Source organism: Strix aluco, chromosome 31, assembly GCF_031877795.1.
Source record: "Strix aluco isolate bStrAlu1 chromosome 31, bStrAlu1.hap1, whole genome shotgun sequence".
Taxonomy (NCBI): Eukaryota; Metazoa; Chordata; class Aves; order Strigiformes; family Strigidae; genus Strix; species Strix aluco.
In genome coordinates, this window is record NC_133961.1 from 414194 (window position 1) to 435096 (window position 20903).

General features: G+C 38.9%; 2 protein-coding genes across 2 annotated transcripts in view; both read left to right on the plus strand.

Annotated features, from left to right (window-relative positions):
* CD44 (CD44 molecule (IN blood group)) overlaps positions 1-20903 on the plus strand; it is a 56330-nt gene that overhangs the window by 28419 nt on the left and 7008 nt on the right. The window contains exon 6 of the mRNA XM_074809785.1: positions 1254-1349. Within this exon, the coding sequence (XP_074665886.1) occupies positions 1254-1349 (96 nt within the window). The remainder of the gene's footprint in view (positions 1-1253; positions 1350-20903) is intronic.
* On the plus strand, positions 7927-14198 carry LOC141916912 (uncharacterized). The gene is made up of 4 exons (XM_074809822.1): positions 7927-8107; positions 10169-10348; positions 12107-12268; positions 13587-14198. The coding sequence occupies exons 1-4, from the start codon at positions 7927-7929 to the stop codon at positions 13817-13819; spliced, it is 756 nt and encodes a 251-aa protein (XP_074665923.1). The 3' UTR covers positions 13820-14198.

The following is a 20903-nucleotide window of genomic DNA, read 5'->3' on the forward strand; positions in this document are numbered from 1 at the left end:
AAATAACGGAGTGAAGGACTACATTGCTAGTTAAAGGATGTCATGAGGGAATGAGAAGCACCATCTCTAATTTGTATCCTGGAGAAGTAAAAGGAGAATGTGTGTCTTTGAAAGAAAACAGAAGCATTCTGAATTTCTAAGGATTTTTTTGATTGCACAGGAGTAAAAAGCAGCCACACGTCAGTATGGTTTCCCACATAAACCTTCCCAGGATATTGAGAAAAGATGGTTCTAAGAATCTGCTCTTGTTCTTATTAAAATATTTATTTAATTAAAGGCTCAAAACATATCTAGCAGTGAACATGGAGAGGTTAGTGAGGCTGAGGGCATGGCTATATAGAGATAAAGACAATATTCTTATCTGTTCTCCAAAAGGGTGAATTGACATTAAGTAATAAGAACAAGGAGGAGTTTACAGTACAAGAGATTTCTCTTTGTACAAACACAAGGGGTTTTTAGGACATTTTCTTACTACAGCATATTACAGAATCCACTGAGAGACAAAAATGTCAAATTAAAATGTTATTAATATCTCTTTCCTTTAGGTGGTAAAGCCAAATCCTATTTTCGTGAAGCCCTACCAAACACAATGCCATACTCTTTTCTAGGGCATTCTGCAGGGTGGCAAAGTAGTGAATCAGAGTACCTTGCCTGTATCTTGCTTTCTTGTGAAAGTGGCACGTACTTTATTTCATCTTTTATGTTGCTAAAATTATCAGAGGTCTGAAAGACTGGCTCCATTGAACCTAAGGGCTACAAAAATAATTAATTCTCTAAGTACAGTAAAGTTTATTGTGTGACCTCTAACTACAGGCTCAAATCACCAGTAACTTATCAGTAAAGGATACCAGTAGTTTGCATCATTATCCTCAATAAATACGGAAATTTAAAAAAAAAAAATTAGAGCGGAAGCATTATAAAATGGATTTATATAATCCTAATGGATTAGGATTATAAAATTACTTTTCACTGGTGGTATATTCATGACACGTTATGCTTGTCTTTCCATGTAGTTAGCATCTTGAAAGGTAAATCCTAACATTCTCTTCATATCTCTTTGATATCCTTATGATGTTAGTAAAGTAAGGCTATTTGGGATAGAATTCTGTGAAGAATCTAGTCTGTATCTTTCTTCTCTCTTGGACCAATAAATGAAGGAATGAAGCTTGCAGTCTAGAATAATTGAAGTAGGTGTGAGTACCGAGTTGCTACTCAGTTAATGAAATAGTAATGATTTATCCATCACCATACAGATGATGAAGTTTCTCCTGTATCACCTGACATCTCTTTGGTGACGACAGCTGATGATTCCCCTGGAAAAGATGGTGGACAGTATCCTGCGAGTACTAGTAAGATTTATGTATTATAATAACTACATCAAATATAAATTGCATTAAAACTGCTTTCTTCTTCCAACAGGGCATTCTGGTAAGTGGTGAAGTATACATCATCTCCTGTTTTGGAAAGACATTGAAAGACAGTACTTTCCAGACTGGTTAGGTCAGAAATAAACTTCACTCTCTGGGGCAAGGGGAGTGAAAACATTTACTGTATGTTTACTTCAGTGAGTTCAGATTGTTGTTTTGTGTTTCCCACTGCTTTTTTATCACACCTACTTACTCTGTGAGGCACCACAAGTTAGTGCAACCAATTATCACTTGAAGTCAAGTTCTGAGGTAGAAAAGGACATTTTTGTCAATTTGTGATGAAAGTGTCTGTGATTCTAATATATATATGGTTGTGGATGTGGATGATCCATGTCAAAACCACGGCCTCGCTCACTAAAGCACTGCTTTAAGTGGCAGTTCCAACTGCCAAGCCACTTGTGCGCTGCTAAAACTAATTTCATCCTTGTTGTTGGCAATATGCATGAGAAAAAAACGGGGCCTGTGGTGGCTCCACAGGCTTTGAGGGTGCAAAAGAACAGTAGCCATTTTCTCTGCTTTGTCTTTAAATAGCTGTACTGAGTGGGAAAAACTACTTGTGACTTTTTATCAAATATGTAGTGCACAGCACCTACAGCAAACGAAAACCTTTTCAAGTCATCTTACACGTTTTGAAGTGGAAATGTACATACGTTAACTCTAGTTCTTAAGTTCAGAGTGATTAAGATCTTTGCCCAGAAAATAAAGTGAATGTAAAGGGAGAACATTTTAATTATACAGAGGAGATCTACAGAGGCATGTTGTAGTAAAGATTGAACTGACAGAAATGGAAGTTTCTTGCTGCTGACTTTTTTCCCTACCGTGGAAGCCCATGATAGTAAGGAATTTGCTTAATTGTTTATTGGTTGCTGATAGATGGTCAAATGGTCTATGTGACTTGGAGGGACTGTCCTGTATTTAGAAATCACATGACAGAGTAAGAATGATTGTGTGTCTTATACAGTTAGCAAAAGCTTGACTAAAAAACAGAAATCATTCAACCAAGCACCTTCTCTCAGAGGATGTGAAGGTTAGTAACACCTTATAAATATGTAAATGGAAAAAAATAATATCAGGTTGATTTTCCCCCAGACCTTGAAAGCAAGTAGAGAATTTTCTGGTGCTTGTTTCAAGTGAAAGGTTTTGCTACAAAATATTGCCTGTAAGGTGGGGGGAGTGGGGGCGAACTCCCACCTGGTAACTGTGGGGAGTTTGTCTGGTTGACTGGTGGTGATTTTTCCTTCATATATATTTGCTTTTATATGTGTGTGTGACTTAGAGCTTCCTTGTACAGATGTTTCTGTACCCATTGCAAAACCTGTGCATTGTTTCTAGGTGGGAAAGCTTTCGGTTTGCCTTTTGCTACTTGATTATCAAATGTCTTGATCCTAAATACATATGTCCCTTCCTGTTGCTAACAATTCTCTCTCACGGGCATGACTATTTTACAAAGGGAAAGCTAGAGGCATTTAAAATTGTAAAAGATTAAAATAACTATGGAGATAGGTAATAAAAGATGTCAGTACTGATATATGTGTATCACAGAAGTGATAGCATTGACATGATTGCTTATTGGTTTAGGGTTGATAGGTTGGTTCTCTGGAAGAAAAGATTATGAAGGTACCACATCTGGGCTTCTCTGATAGCTTTAGCTATTACTCAGCAACATCACTTTAAAGCCAAACAGACCCATTTCATTTAATTTTACTGCATTACAAATGAATGAGTAATATAACACTGCTTTCAGAAATTAAGTATAAGCTATGCACCTCCATGAGAAGTCATCAAGTATTTAGTAGCATAGGAGAAAGCTACATGGAGAACAAACAGAAAAGATAAAGCCATGCCCCAATGTCTGCTATTTACGTTGTGCAACAGTGCAGGCTGATTGGAATATCCCAGACACAATTTAATTTCCCAGTGTAAAATCCCACAGACAGAAAAGTAGAAAATTGAGAAATAAGTAAAGAAAACTATTCAGCATATACCTTCAGATAGATGGCTAAAAATATATCTAATTCTATAGTGCATGAAAGTGAGAAACAAAACCAGTGGCTCTCTATCTGTACTAGACACCATTTGTAAACTTAAAGTTTGGTGAAAAAGTGTCTAGCTTGATCAAAACACTTCTTTGCTGTGGGTTTGAAGTGAGCAGTTGCCACAGATCCTTGTTCTTCAGATGATCCCCTGTTATTATTGCTCTGGCTTTGGACGTTATTCGTGATGTTCTCCGTCAAGTTCACAGTCCAGCACTTTGCCATTGACTTTCCCTCTTGGCTGAAACAAGTTTTTCTCTTTGTTATTAACAAGTTATGATTCATCTGTAGATGTGCCATGGATCAGATGGCATAAAATTCTGTTGCTGATCAATGAGGTACTTCCCTAAGTTATCAGAGCTACTTACTCAAACAGTAACTGCAACTGATTTTGGTCATTCATGTATTTTTATGCTCTGGTGGTTTTTCCTTTTATTCGTTTTGGAACATTCCCTGAAAAAAATCTCATCAATGAAAAGTCTTCTGTCCATACTTTGGCTGATCTGACAGGAAAGCCTCTGCATTGGTATTTTGTATGTGAAAGGAAGCCATGAGTACATATTCATCACTTAAGAAAATGAGCTTCTAAGGCTTGTTGTGGAAAACAGGTAGAGGTGAGAATTTTGCTGTGATTACAGCAAGTCGGATGGCAATTACTGAACTAATCATTCAGTTATTTTCTTGTTAACCAACTTTGTGGCATTATAATTTTGTTCACAGTTCCATCCCAAAGCTCCAAATCTGAGACCACCTGGGTTTTGATGATCTGTCGCTCAGAGATCAGAGTTTGAATGTCCAGGTTTCCCATTTTCTGACACTAGTGTCAGAATAGTACTAGTAGTACTAAATTTAGGGAGCAATTAGTGACCGTGAGAAAAGATGTTATTTATTCAGTCAAGGACAGCTTCTCAGAAAGGCAAAATTTTGAGGTGTTGTTGCCAAAATAGCTACACCTTGACAAGTGCAGTTCTGAGTTTAAGTCCATACACTTTGTACACTTTGCAGTTTACAGATAAGCAAAACATAACTACTGCAGACTGAAGAACATCAGTGTATCCTGTTTGATCATTAGAACTTTGATTCCTAGGTATTGCATTTTCCAATGCTTTCATATATTGCACAAAAACTGAGCAAAGCTAGTGTCTCTGATGTTAGTCTTCAAGGTATTTCTCTAAATTAATTATTGAAAGATTTTTTTCTGAATGAAAAAGAGTACATGATACATTTTCTTCATCTTCAAGATATAGAAGATGGTCTAAATGCTGATAAAAATACTGCTTGTGAGCAATTTCCAAAATAAAAATATTTCCAGATAAACATTTTGAAGTAGCTTTTGCTTTCTTTTGGTGAATATGTGTATGACTTCAAGTGCAGCTCTTTTTGCAAACTGCTTCTCAGTTCATTGATGAGTAACTTCACAGACAGGAAGGTTAAACTATCAGCTGGCTTGCTTGAGGGATTTCAGTTCTATGGTGCGCATGCTTCTATTAACTTCGAATGCTTTTTGTCAAAATATTGGGACATGTTTCACCTGTACATAATTTAATCTGTTGCACCTAAAAATGCTATGAAGAATTCATTGACCTTACTGGACTTTCAGAGCTGGTAACACAATCTTATACTTTAGTAGAACATTTCAAACTTCACTTACACTAAAAGCATTGGTTATTTTTGCTGTTGAAGGAATGTAATGATACCACGGGTTCATACATTCGCCTTGCACTCACATCTCTCAGTGGCATGAGCATGCTCAGGGAGCCGGTCCTAGCAGACTTGACTTTTCTGGAGAAAAGAACTTCTCAAGAAATAATAACAAGATCTTGGTTGCATGAACCATGTCCTAACAGCTCCAGGGCCTCATCATGACAACCTGAAGGAATCCACCACCCAAGCTTGGTGGAATCCGTTCTCAAAGCACTGGTGGTGGTCAAATCCTGGAGAGATGACGCAAGAACCTACACAAGCAACCGAGGGTAAAGAATTTCATGCTAAGAGGGCGCTTTGATTAGGGGCCAAATAACCAGAGCACCAGGGCAGCAAGCTTCAGAAGCATTAAGTGGAGGGGGGTTGAATGTGTGGTATATGTCACTGCTTTTTGTTACCATGTGTTTGAGGTGGGAAAAGCAAAGTACTGGGCTATCTCTTACCAACTGTACATCTGGCAGTGATAGAGCAGTTGACCACATTGTTCATGTACTGTGGAGGTATTCTGTGTCTGAAAAGATGAGTATGCGAGTCATTTTATAAAGGGTGTATTTGGGGTTTTCTTTTTTTCCTGTTTGGAGGCAATTTAGAAGTACTCTATTCCAATGAGAAGGATGTGTGGGAGAAAGGAGGAACAAGTTTTCAAGCCAGTACACTATGCTCACTCTGCTAGAAGAGGACAGAGTATGATTAGTGGTGTGAGCATGCACAGGGCACTGAAATGTAGCCAAGAGCCACGTTGGGGCACCTTCAGCAGGGCCATGGCAGAGTGATGAATCCCTTGTGGGTGGAACAACCAGGAGGGGATATGGATCGTGGGAAGCACGGTGCTGTGTGCGCTCCTCTGTGATTGTAAGGCTGCATGAGGGGAGACAAGAAAGCATAACTGCTGTCAGCAGAAGACCTTGTGGTTTAGGGCTTCATGGCAGATTTAACATCATCACAGCAGATGTGACCTCAAGTGGCAATGGTTCAGATGACGAAGATTCTTCAGAGGAGACATTTTACCCAACAGTGTTTCCAGGCTGGGACAGGAGTGTGGCCAAGGACGAGTATGCTCCAAGTACTAGTAAGGAACTTCCTCTCTCTTTGGATGGTCTCTTTCTTCTTTTTCCTGTCTTCCTCCTTCGCCACACATATATTGTGTGAAAATTGGATGCTCTCCTCATCAACTATTCCTTCAGTAATGTCTCTTTTGTGACTGGAAAGATTATATGAGGTCCATACCGATAAGAATGAATATATCGTCTTTCACTACTTAAAATTAACTTCTTGGTTTCATGTCTATTTGAATGCATGCATTCACCCATTATTTTCCAAGAAAAAAATTCTTATCTTTTTTTCTATTTTTTTTCTTTTTTTGGAAAACAGTGTTAAAATATTCTAATTCATGTTATTCATAATCTACATCTATACAATACTAGACTTCCTGTCTGTGGAACATGTTCAGGCACAATTTGGGGAGGCCAAACCCCAAGTGTCCTCTTCATTGGGAAGTGTCAACCAAACAATCTCATATTTGCTACCTTCCACGCTCTTCCCATGCACTTTTCTAACATCATCTCATTTGTTTTGTTACCTCAGAAGTTTAGGCATGATCCAATACCACAACTCAGGTATTTTAATACATAGCCTTGTTTTCCTGATATGAATAGTCTCGCAGTGATCATCTGATAGCTCTTTTTTAACTAAAGAGCTGTCCATAACTAAAATAATTCTGTCTCAAAACCAGAAAACCACCACATATGAGGATCAACGCTGTGTGTCACTGAAGCACAATCTGCTACTTGGTCTTATGACCAGGGGATGGCCCCAGCCCTGTTTTTTTTTTTCAGTATAGATTTTGCCATTAGTGACTATATTCTAACACTCTTAATTGTGTTTAATAATCATTGCTGGTTTGTAATTTAATTCAATTTAATTCAGTTTGAGCACATCTTAATGTGACTTTGTCTGTACACTTATTTACTCAGTAATGTTTATAAATCACTGTTTATAAGCTTGCTTTTTTTCAGAAGATAGTGAAGTATTTGTTTTTTCTTCAGCAGTGGTCTTCATTTTTAGAAGAAAATACAAATGAGCAAGTCATCTTGCTTTGGGATTATTTTTTTTTTTTTTTTGCATGAATTTTGGGTATTTCTGGTGTTAATTTATTTATCTTTGAGACTGCATTGGTGACTTATTCCACATGGTGTATTGCATTCCAACTACTTTCTATTGCCTAGTGATGTCTGCATGCTCCATGGGTGAAAATGGTTACAGTCTCTGATCGTAGACTCTTGTGGGAGTTTTATGTTATCTGGTCAATTGTATTATAACTTTCTTGACTAATATTGGCTTCCTGGTGGCTGTCAGGGTGCTTTCATTTTTTTGCTGACTGTAGCTTTTGAGCTCAGTGGTGGATATTCTAACATGAATCTGAGTACTTCTTGAACACTTAGCAAGCATGTTTTACATGTATTCGGACATCTACCTTATTCTCTAGTTCCAGCATTATTCTTCAAACTTGAGTTTAAATGTCTATAACTGCTGTAATGGTTTTGCACTACTTCTGCTATACATTATTCTTCTGTTTCTTGTCTTCCCCATTCTTCTTGGGAAAATTTGCATCTGTCTGATGCAAAGAAAAGAACGACTGGCTTCATGTAAAGGGATTTAATAAGAAAAGTAGAGAGACTACAGTTAAGCTATGCATTAATTTCCATTTTCCATTACATTTATGGCACATACTAACAGTAGAGTAATAGTGGTAGATGTAGAGCATGGTCAGCGTTGAATCCTCCATTGTCCTGGCAGCTGTAGAGTCGCAACATGAAACACTTCTGGAAATCTCCACACAAGAGCATTGGAACCCCACACAAGAGCATTGGAACCCCACACAAGAGCAATGGAACCCTGCCTATACAGATGAAGAGGAGCAGTATCCTAGCTCTGCTAGCAGGGGTAAAGCTATTAGCATTTCAGATAATATTCAGATTTGTGACATAATTCAGTGAAGTATAACACTGTTATGGTGCAGCTGGTTGTAATTCCCATACCATTAGCCTCAGTTCAGTATAATACCTTTATATTATTTGTACTAGAGCCCTCAGAGGTGGCATCTATAACATTTATCGGTCATTCCAAGTCCATCTCTTGCATCTAATCTTCATTACGTGCCCCTTTTCCTCACGTCTCTGGGATTTTTAAACTTGCACTCTCAGTAGTGTAATAAAACTAAGCAGATTGTAACATTTGGTGACCCGCCTTGGTGAGGAAAAAAAATCCCTTTTTTCCACTTCAAAATTTCTATCGTAAAATCTGAAGACAAAAGACAAAAAAGGGAGCCAGTGATTCAAATGCATGAAACTGTACTACAAAGGATAATATGCTACCTCCAGATGAATATGAATATTTTGCTGCCAGTGTTAGTGCCGACCGCCAACCGAGATACTGAAAGTGTGCTCATGCTCTTCAAGCCTAAAAACCTCTGTAGGTAAAGGCTTACTGAGTGCATTCTCCAGCTCTTTTTGCTGTGTACCTAAATAGTTTCCAGTTAACATTTTTTGAAAAGCATAGCTGGATATGAGCTTCTATTTTAGAATGTTTTGGCTATAATGCACAGCTTTACCCTGTTAAGGAGAGGTGCAAAACTGAATAGCTGGAGGCGCAGCTATGTACAGCTGGTTTGGGAGCCAGCCTTGTAACTGCATAAAATTAGCTTGTACTGAAAAGAAATACATTTCATTGGGACTTGTGGAAAACCTTCTTATCCCGCTGTAAAAACAAGCATTCTCTACATCCTGTGGTACTTCTTTGGATTCATATGATCTGGCTCCAATAGCTAGATACTTGTCTTTCTGGTTCTGAGATTGTTTTGAACAGTGAAAATTTATACAGTGGGCATCAGAACAGGTGCTATAATGATCCAGAAATAATTTTTGTGATAACTTTCTTTTAGTACTGAAGTATTGTTAGATCGATTGCTTGTATTCATACATTAGTTAATTCTAACTTTTTTTTTACAAGATAATCTATATGTATTTGGTTTAATTACAAAAATAATGAATTAAATTTGCATGAGTACCCTCTTTATGAACATTTCATTGCCTGAATGTGAAGATAAATATTCCTCCAGTTTTGATCTTTTTGGGAAATAGGTTTCTCTAGCTGGTGACTTATGGCCTATGTAACAGGTCCGCCTCATTCTTTGCATGTTCTGATTAGGGACCTTTGGTTTACCTTCGATACATCACTTATGCAAATGTTTGATACCTAAGGCATATATATTTCAATCTGAGTACTAATGCTCGTCTTAGTACTATAGGTATTCTTTTTTTTCCCTGCTGTATCTTTTCTAAGCCTTTTAATGTTCATTAGAAAACTTCTTATGGTGGTGGTACTTCAGGTGATTTCTGACTGCATCTTCTGCTATGTAAGCAACAGCAAATTAAAGAGGGAGCAATGAATTTATTTTATCAGTAAGAGCTTTAATTATTACTGAGTTCAAAACAAGTATGCTTTTCAACTTTGAATATATAAACCTACTTATTTCATTTATCCAGCCCCAGAAGAAATGGCAATTTCCTTAGAGCCAGACTTTTAGTTCTGTAATTCAGATATTAACTCAAAAGAGAAAATTCATCATCTTTTTCACTTTTAAAAACCCAGAATACACAGACTCAACAATTAAGTTAGTATTAATAAATATGAACTAGAGGTGCAAGCTGTTGTTTCTACATGTTCTTCCACTGCTTCTCCTATAGCTTTTCTCTGCCATTGGTCATTGGGATACTTTCTAGCACACTTAAATCTTCTTCTGACCCTGGTGAGGCTTTTGTGTGATGGGGTTTGCAAAGGACTTTTGTTTTCTTTCAAATTTCATTTCACATCAAATGCAACAATGAAAAGAAAAAGCCAAAACACAAAAGCCAAGCACCCTTGCTCTGTAGACCATGAAGATGAGAATAATATGACTGATGTTAGGTATTTTGATTGTTATTGATTCAATCATCATCTTATCAGCACTAGTTACAAGTGAAAGTGAAAAACGTCAAGGAGCAACCCAACATCCACTGTTACACAGTGTTCATTCTGGGTGGATCAGTCAAGAACAAAATCCTGCAAATACCACTGGGACTATTGAACAACATGAATTTACTGTTGCAGGTGAAAATTATATTGAAAAGGAATCTTCTCAAACAGGTAATATTACAGGTCACATTTTAGTAAATTATCAGGGTTTACTAAAGATTTAGTTTTAGGACTTTTTTACTAACAATTTTTCATTCTGAGGCCATAACAGAGGTTCTGCGAATAAACCTGAGCAATTCTGATGCTTTGGTTTGGGGTTTTTTTATTCTTCAGACCTGTTCCTGAGGATTTTTTTTCTCTCCTACTTCAATTGCATGTGAAGACCTATAGCAGATTAATTTCGTAACTGTCTCCTACGTTTTGTGTTCTATGTCATGGCAGTCACAAGGTTTTAACAGGCTATCTACTAGGGTAGGATCTGTAGGAAACAGTGAATGTTTAAATGGAAAAATAATAATGTCTGTTGTATTTTTCACATATTTGAGAGCTGTGTTCACTCCCTTGTTGCAAGTCATTATTGGACCTGGTTTATTTCTTCAGTTTTTCTTAATATGGCAATTATATCTAAAAATTTTAATCTAAAATATCTAGTCAGCACACTTTTGAACTCTAACAAGGTGATACTGATGATGAAGGGAAGAAAACAAAGCATACTGTAGAATAAAAGGGAGTCTTCTCCCATCGGTTGAAGCAATTGAAATGTAAAAGATCACATTATACTATAAAGCTAGTAACTGAAGATTGACATATATTAATTTCTGTTCCTGTGAGTGTGCTAAGTTTACTAGTTAATGTCTGATGTGCTGTACTAAGCACTGCCAACATTGAATTTAACACAGTCATCATCTGCTCTTGCAGATTATCAAATACGGGCCACTGAAGACAAGCATATTATAGACATTACTTGAGATGCTGTGCATCCATTCTTTCGATTCAATGGAATCCTACTGGCAAAAGTTTTGAGTAGCTCACTGCTTCAGCAGTCCCTAAGCCAACAGTCCTCTAAGATATCAACCCCAGGTGTTTCATCAACATCCTTTAAAAATCTGGTGATGCAGTATGATGTATTACTGATATATATAAATACTATACTACTATAGCAATATAATTTGGCCTAGTTACACTTAAAATTTTAACATGCTGTGGCAATTTTCTCAGGTTTTTTTGATTGGGTCGGGATGGTTAATGAGGGTTATGCTACTTATAAGATTTGGATACTCTTTTGCTGTGACTGTCTAATAAAAGCTATAGATTGGTTGATAGCAACAATATCATATTTTTCTAAATAACTGCAATATCAAATATTCTCCAGCTGAATGCTCTCTTATTTACTGTGTGTACCACTCACAAATCTGCAGCATGTGCTAGCCTTCCCCTCTGTCAGACTTCCTTGTCTATTTTCCTGGAGATGCTACAACTAATAAAATAGTGAAATTTTGAGGGGAAGAACTTGGATATAGTCAATACACTGAAATGCTGTGATTAAAATCTTACTGATGGGTCATATTCTTGCAGTTATTTCTGCCTTTGCTGTTCTTAATTCTGCATCAATGGAAATTGGTTTAATATTCAACCAATACAAAGTCAACAGTATAATTCAGGGAAATAATCTTGAAAAACAATAAGGTATCTTGATTCTGAAAAGCATATGCTCAGTTTAAGGAAGGAGTTGGTCCTATTGGGACAGTAGGCAGCTTTTCTAAACATAAGCCAGAATGAGAAGCAAATCTGCTTTACTTCTCTTTGCCATTAAATGTAGTAGACTTGTGAGCAAGGCCTGTCATAGAGACAAGAACCGAAGAGGAGAATAATATGAGAAATGGATCTTTATATACTGAGTTCATAATTGCTTCACCATCACCATAACAGCTATGGCCTCCAACCATGGGGCCAAACAGAATGACTCAGCGCAAGACCCATTGGTGTATCCAGGTTGGGACAAGGGAGAGGATTATGCTACACAACCTGCTATAATGGATAGAATTATCCCTTCCAGAGAGAATAATCATGAAAAAGAGTCTTCCACTACAGGTATTAGTAATAATGTCAATTATGTATATTTTACCATTTCTGTCTCTCAGATGGCCAGGCTTGGAAAGACATTGCGTGAACTTGTAGAGAGGAGTAACTTACTGATCTCTTAAACATAATGATATAAATTACAGAGTGATTAATTTTGTCTGTACTCTGCCTGCATAGTGGTGAGATAGAAGTTTTAAATAGCTCTGTATAAAACATCTATTTTTTACTTACCAGCACCACTTTTAGTGCTTTCTGTTCCTTAGTGAAGCATGACTGTGGAATTGCATCCAGGTTATTACATAAGTCATATAATTTGGTGCTGCCAAACTGTCTTTACAATAAAGTTGAATTCATCCTTATGCATATTTGTACATCAACAGGTTAATGCTTTTAATTTGTGAATTTTCATCTGGGGAAAGAGTGTTCCTTTAATAGATTTTATCCAAATGTTTATTCTGGCTCACAGAATGATGAGAGAAAGGAATTTACAAAACTGGCATGACACAACATCATAATGCAGTCTCATACAACACATGCCATTTATATCATCAAAATAATGTTCTAAAAACACGATATGAGAAACACATGACTTATTAGTGAAGTGAGAGGAAAGGTAACTTTAGTCATTTCTTAAACAGACAATGATCAGAACCTATTTTTGAGTTTGTGACAAGTATTTAGATTTCTTATATAGTCGCTGTGTGTTCCTCTGATGATATCTCTTCTGTCTTATTGCTCCTGCCATTGTACACCATTAGCCAGCTATTCTGAAAAAGCAGAACAGCCTAGGTTACGAAGCTGGAAAGCTGATAACAATGAAAATAAATAGCAAAGCCTGTTTCCTTTTATTCTTTATGATCCAATTAGAAGAAAAAGCCATAAAGTGTATTCTGCATATAAGGAAGAGTAGAACAGTGTGAATGGTGGGTTCAGTAAACCGCCTGTCACAGAGTAATTCTAAAAGGTAAAATCCTTCAGTAATGCCAAACTTTAAAGCTGATTCTGGCAGGAAACCTAGTCTTACAATGACTATGAACAGAACAATTAATTATACAGCTATGTCCTTTCCATGTGTCCACTGTCGCTGGGAAAATTTTGGATTAAGTGAAAAAAGTGGATGAGGATAGCACATGAAAATATCTGATCAATACTTGAGAGAGCCGTGATGATGTATGGAAGGACAGAGGGTCTCCCTCTCTTCTCCCTTTGTGGCGAGAACAGGGTATCAGGGGTTAAAATGAACAGGAGACTTGAAGGTGGTGGGGATGGGAGGGGCATGGCAGCACACATATGCAATTCACAGCTGATTAAATCGTCATGGTAACAGCTGTTGCTTCTCCTGATGGTGCCCACCACGAAGACCCAACCCAGCCACCTCTGCCTTCAGATAATGAACCAGGACAGGGCACTGAAGGCATCACGCATCCCACAGACGCCCCTGGCAGTGAGGTCCTCCACAGGGCCACAGCCAGTACGAACAAAGCTGGTGATGACTCTCCTCTGACGGGTACCAGTAAGAACGATGGATCATGCTCATTTCTCACACCCGGGGTGAAATGAGGCATTACTTCTTCTGAAATCGAGTCCTTTCCCTATCTTTCTCATCCTGGGGTTCTACATTCTCGGTGTGGACTTGCAGCGCAATAATCTGTGGTGGATCTGTGCTGTTGATAGAATTGCCTTCTGGACAAGGCATAAGGGACTCCTTGCTGGTACACTTGGCGGTTTCTGTCCTTTGCTGACGCATGTTTCTTGGTGGCCTCCTCACTGTTCTGCAAGACACACACTTTGGTGATCCTGAATCCCCAGCCCCATCTTCCTTTCTTGCGCATCAGTGGGGCTTAGGCTTGATATGCTTTGGCACCACGGTGGGAGCAGTGGAGGTGCTCTGGTGGGTTAATCAGATGGCTTGCTTCTGCGACTCAGCAGCAGCACCAGCACTGGGGAGAGCTGTCACAGCGGTGAGGGCAGGGCAGTCGTAGAAGACTTACGTCCCATAAATTCTGCCTTCAACTCATTACTCCTCTTCACCGGTGAATTGCCAGGCAAGACCGCCACAGATCTGGCTGCAGTCTGGCCGCTCACTCCTGAGTTACAGGGTCAGGTTGTTGCTGCTGTGGTCTCTTCTCCTGAAGGTCTTCCCTCTCCATCTGTCACTGGGATCTGTGTATGTAGCCAAGGTCTCCCTCCAACACGGTGGGCATGTATGTGGCGCTTAATGGTCTCGGAAGCCAGTGACAGTGTGGGAGAAGAAGGGGAGGCCTTCATGTCTTCTCTCCTTCTGTGCTTTCAATGAGGAAGAAGGACGTGCTTTCTGGCTTGCTGTGGTGCAGGAAAAAGGGAAATAATGTGGGTGGTGGTTTTGTGACCGCTCACTTTTAAAGCTGATCGTACCATCGTCATGGCAGTCACAGAGTCCTTGGATGATGTTAAGCGAGAGAAAGCAACCGAGGAGCCACTGGCAGCTGGCACCCCACCTGGAAGTGAAAGTGAAAAAACAGCCACCACAGAAGGTTCCCATGTGAATTGGATACCTCGAGTTTTTCCAGATATTGAAGACCACCTTAACCAATTGCAGACCCCTCTTCCTACTAGTAAGAACTGCGAATTGCAAGCATTTTCTGTAACCTTTCACCATTTGTAGAGTCTTGTGCAACAAAGGAGAATCAATGCCCATAGAAAGAGTTCTTTACTGTCAGTACTAATATCTGTAACGTAAAACCCAATGTAGCAGCATTTGACAGTGTCCCTGAAGCTGGTGATCTGTAGTCAGCCTGGGATGCAGGTCTGGAAATCCTCCTGACTACTGTCTCTATGTCCTTTCCCTGTGTCCACTGTCCCTGGGAAAATTTTGGATTAAGTGAAAAAAGTGGATGAGGATAACACATGAAAATATCTGATCAATACTTGAGAGAGCAGTGATGATGTATGGAAGGACAGAGGGTCTCCCTCTCTTCTCCCTTTGTGGCGAGAACAGGGTATCAGGGGTTAAAATGAACAGGAGACTTGAAGGTGGTGGGGATGGGAGGGGCATGGCAGCACACATATGCAATTCACAGCTGATTAAATCGTCATGGTAACAGCTGTTGCTTCTCCTGATGGTGCCCACCACGAAGACCCAACCCAGCCACCTCTGCCTTCAGATAATGAACCAGGACAGGGCACTGAAGGCATCACGCATCCCACAGACGCTCCTGGCGATGACGTCCTCCACAGGGCCACAGCCAGTACGAACAAAGCTGGTGATGACTCTCCTCTGACGGGTACCAGTAAGAACAATGGATCATGCTCATTTCTCACACCCGGGGTGAAATGAGGCATTACTTCTTCTGAAATCGAGTCCTTTCCCTATCTTTCTCATCCTGGGGTTCTACATCCTTGATGTGGACTTGCAGTGCAAATGTTTTTATGACTTCCTTGCACATGAACATCCCAACAAATTACTATGTGTTAAGGATATTTTTTCCCTGGGTCCCCTGTTTCTTATGTCTCCCAGCTTTTCTCAGGTTTAATTTTAGTAGAAGGTGATACTGAGAAAGCAATTGCTTTGGGGGGGTGGCAGGTGGTATAAATGAATCATAGACTTAAAAACAGTTTTTGATGTCTAATCAGTCCTGGTCTTGATGTTGCCACTGAGTTTCCTAATACTGTAAACTGAAATAACTTACTGCAGTTTGTTCATGTAGTTCTGCAAAGCTCTAGCTTCGATTCCTAAACTCTGGTTGTTATCCAATTAGAATAATCCCCAATCAAAATATTGCTTTTCTATTCTAATATTTTTATTGTTTAATAATGCATTTTTATAAGATCATAGTGCTTTGGAACTTTTGCATCTTTCTTGCATTTTCTAAAAAAAAAAAGGATCCTAAGAAAAAATTCTCATTTATGCTTTCCCTTTTCTTCTTCAAAATCCATTCTCATCAGGATTATTTAATCTGCAACATTTAGGATTTTCCAAAGGGCTATGAAAACTAAAGATTGTGTGGATTAAACTAGTTATTTTCTCTACTCCTTACTCCTGTTTTCTAAATATGGAGGAGATCCTATAAAGCTTCACAGTTCATTGTCATCAGCCTGTAAAGCTTTATGTGGTTTGACAGATCAATTGCAAATATGAAAACCCAAGTGCAATTTCACAATTTATTCAAATGTTTTCAGTCAAGTCATTCTAATCTTACTCCTATGTAACAACAGGAATTCTTACATTCATTTTATTTTGAAAATAATATATTTTTCTCCTTTCTAAATACTGATTACGAGGTATTTTCAAAACTAACACTTCAGGCTACAGTTGTTTAGAAATGCATTTTTTGGTTTCTCATTTTGCTTAGCGATGTTAACTTTCAGTGGTGTAATTTTGAATGGTATTAACATTTATTGCTCATTTAATATTTTGGAGTACTTGGAAATTCTGAAAGTGCATTTAGTTAAGCTATGCCTAATTCTTAGCATGCTTTTCTAAAATTCTTACTCTTTTGCATCAGCAGCAGTCTTAGCAGTGCCAGAGTGATGTGTGAAGGATGTTCATTAAATATTTCATTCCTTAATTTTCTATTTTAATTTGAATTAATTTGAAATTCTTCTAGTGAGAGACCAGCCCACATTCTTATGATTACCTCATGGGAAAAGAGAAATGCCTAAATAAACTTAAAAAGACATTTCTTAATCTGATGGTACTGTCAATCTCAAATAGTTCTAAGTGGCTGCTACCTAGTCTTTGGAAAGTCTTTACGTGCTTTAATAGTTGCTTATTCATTTCCTAAATTTCAGTGTGGATTAAAGTAATCAATAGTGTATTACAAAAAGACAGACCAGAAATGATTTCACATATGCGCAAGATCTTGTTTTCTTGTTTTTTTTTTTTTCACCTTATATCGTATATTGGCTAATAAAGAAAAAGGTAGAGCATGTTAAATAAAATAGAGGAAAAAATATATAAGGTGAGGCTTTGTAAACGTCTTTGAAGTTAACTTAGCCATTATCACAACAGTCACAGCCTCCACTGTTGTTCCGAAACAAGAAGATATAACGCAGGAAGTGTGGGCACCTCGCGTCATGGTAACAGCTGTTGCTTCTCCTGATGGTGCCCACCACGAAGACCCAACCCAGCCACCTCTGCCTTCAGATAATGAACCAGGACAGGGCACTGAAGGCATCACGCATCCCACAGACGCCCCTGGCAGTGAGGTCCTCCACAGGGCCACAGCCAGTACGAACAAAGCTGGTGATGACTCTCCTCTGACGGGTACCAGTAAGAACGATGGATCATGCTCATTTCTCACACCCGGGGTGAAATGAGGCATTACTTCTTCTGAAATCGAGTCCTTTCCCTATCTTTCTCATCCTGGGGTTCTACATTCTCGGTGTGGACTTGCAGCGCAATAATCTGTGGTGGATCTGTGCTGTTGATAGAATTGCCTTCTGGACAAGGCATAAGGGACTCCTTGCTGGTACACTTGGCGGTTTCTGTCCTTTGCTGACGCATGTTTCTTGGTGGCCTCCTCACTGTTCTGCAAGACACACACTTTGGTGATCCTGAATCCCCAGCCCCATCTTCCTTTCTTGCGCATCAGTGGGGCTTAGGCTTGATATGCTTTGGCACCACGGTGGGAGCAGTGGAGGTGCTCTGGTGGGTTAATCAGATGGCTTGCTTCTGCGACTCAGCAGCAGCACCAGCACTGGGGAGAGCTGTCACAGCAGTGAGGGCAGGGCAGCTGTAGAAGACTTACGTCTTCTACATAAATTCTGCCTTCAATTCATTACTCCTCTTCACCGGTGAATTGCCAGGCAAGACCGCCACAGATCTGGCTGCAGTCTGGCCGCTCACTCCTGAGTTACAGGGTCAGGTTGTTGCTGCTGTGGTCTCTTCTCCTGAAGGTCTTCCCTCTCCATCTGTCACTGGGATCTGTGTATGTAGCCAAGGTCTCCCTCCAACACGGTGGGCATGTATGTGGCGCTTAATGGTCTCGGAAGCCAGTGACAGTGTGGGAGAAGAAGGGGAGGCCTTCATGTCTTCTCTCCTTCTGTGCTTTCAATGAGGAAGAAGGACGTGCTTTCTGGCTTGCTGTGGTGCAGGAAAAAGGGAAATAATGTGGGTGGTGGTTTTGTGACCGCTCACTTTTAAAGCTGATCGTGCCATCGTCATGGCAGTCACAGAGTCCTTGGATGATGTTAAGCGAGAGAAAGCAACCGAGGAGCCACTGGCAGCTGGCACCCCACCTGGAAGTGAAAGTGAAAAAACAGCCACCACAGAAGGTTCCCATGTGAATTGGATACCTCGAGTTTTTCCAGATACTGAAGACCACCTTAACCAATTGCAGACCCCTCTTCCTACTAGTAAGAACTACAAATTCGAAGCATTTTCATTTATCCATCAGTCAGTTATTACTCAAGACAATGGCAACTGTCCAGAAATACAACTACTAACCATAATAGTAAATTATTGTCAGATTATGATTTCCTGTTTGGGTTTTGTTATAGTTTATAACCCGCTTATAAGATGTCATTAAGGGAAATCTCTGTGCAAAGCAGAAGACATTTGCTAAAGGTTGAAAATAGTGGTTTTCAAATAATCTTTTCTTGTGTTCTGTTACCTGTATGTGTTAACACAACTATTATAGTGAACAAGTGTAAACTTTCTCATCAACCCCTTACATACCTGATAGCGTTTTGCCTTTCTTTTTTGCTGAGCCCAAATGATAGCTCTGTAACTCTTAACCATCTGTCACTTTTTTCTGCCATCCATATTCCCTACATTATTTGAATATGTATCAAAAGAAAGGTAATTCTCTGTGAAACCTTTTTTCCTAGGTCTATTTGCTGTTAGTGTCTTGCCCGTTGATTAATTATAGGTATGTTACTGGGCTGTAACTGACATTTCATTTGCGAACGACTTTTGTTTTAAAGGGTTATTCTTCTGATAGACTTAGTGCAGGTAACAGTAACAGTGTTTACTTATTACACTACACATAGCCTTTTGGTTTTTGTGTGTGTGGTCGCATGCTAATAGTACGGGAAATGAAGGGACTTTTCCTTATTCCCAAATGCAATTTCCGTACAGATAATCATCCTAACAGTAAGTTTTTTTCCAAACGCTACTTCTCACACACACTAATTCAAATACTGTTTTCATGCAATTTCTTGAAAGTTAGTGGAACCATCCCAGCGTAGATTTTGGCCAATGCTCTGTGGACGTTCTTTGCACATAAGCAAGATTTTGTACCTATATTTTTATACAGCATTATACAGCAAACGCTTTAAAAATAATTATTTTACTAATTAAGTAATTAATGTTATTTCATACATTGTCAGGTAGAATGTGGTCTACTTATTGTTTTTTCAGAATTTTATATAAACCCACTAAAATCAACCACATCAAAATTGCCTGAGTTATAGTATTTTGACACAGACACAGCAATGTAAATGCAAAATATCTATTTGATATAATTTTGTTGGAAAGATAAATGTCTTTTTAATAATGGTTTCCTACTACAACAAAAAAAATTCTTGACTTCTGTTGCCCTATTCACTTAATTAATCCAAGCTGCCTCCTTAATTTTCTGTGCAAGCATTACACACCATGAAAACATGTTTGATACCTTTTTGTTCTGAGCATGTAAAACCTGTAAGGACTGGCTTGAAGATCATTTTCGAGGTGAATGTCTGTGTTGAATCTTTGCGTTGTCAGTGCCCTCACAAAGGTTCATAAGGCCATATTCCCAAAACTCTTTCTTATTTCATTTATGTTCTCTTGGTGCTTTTAAAAAACACAATAGAAGGCAATTACTAGGGTAACCATCATCATTAAAAAGTTTATTTATTGAAGGGTTCATTCATTTCTGACGTTGCCCATATAGCTGTAATGGAATGGAAAAGATTCATTTATGTATTGGCAGACTATAGTTAAAGGCTTTCTCCAAACAAATGAATGGCTTGATGTACTATACTACCTTCCTTCATTTGGTTTTTCTCTACAGCAATGTTTAAGCTGTGATCTGACATAATACTGTTGTCCAAGTGTCCATGGAAAAACAAATGAGTCCTCTGAAGGAACCCAAAGAATAACTGCCAAAAAGAAAAAAATCTAGTATGTCATCAAAATGAAATGTAGAGCACTTTTGACTTGCAAGCACCTCCCAGAGCCAGAACAGCAGGGGACATGACTGAGTCCGTTGCTTCTCGTCAGTGCTCAGGGGAGGGGAAGGGTGAATGTAGCAGTTCTCTAAGCGCACAAATTTTAATAAATATCTGAGTGCCTTTCTAAGGGGCTTTGTGGTGGAAAATCTCTGGCATTTCTCAAGGATGATAAAAAGCACCTAAAAAAAAAAAATCTGCTGAGATGTGGGGCAGACAAGTGAGCATGTTCCTCTCGGTCAGCTTTCTTGGAGGCTAGATCAGGACCCTTAGTTGCTGAATTAGTGCTCTGTCCTTTGTGTGAGGTAGCACAAAACAACTCACTGGTCAGAAAGTTTCTTGTTAATAAAAATAATGAAAACATCTGGCAGATTCGTGACCTACTTGCTGGCGAAGCTTAACAGAGGGAAAAAATGTGCTTCTCAGTTTTGTATTTGCCAGCTGCTATTTGGAAATGAGATCAGAAATGCTGGCTAGAAATAAGTTGCAATGGGTGTTAAAGAAAAAGGAA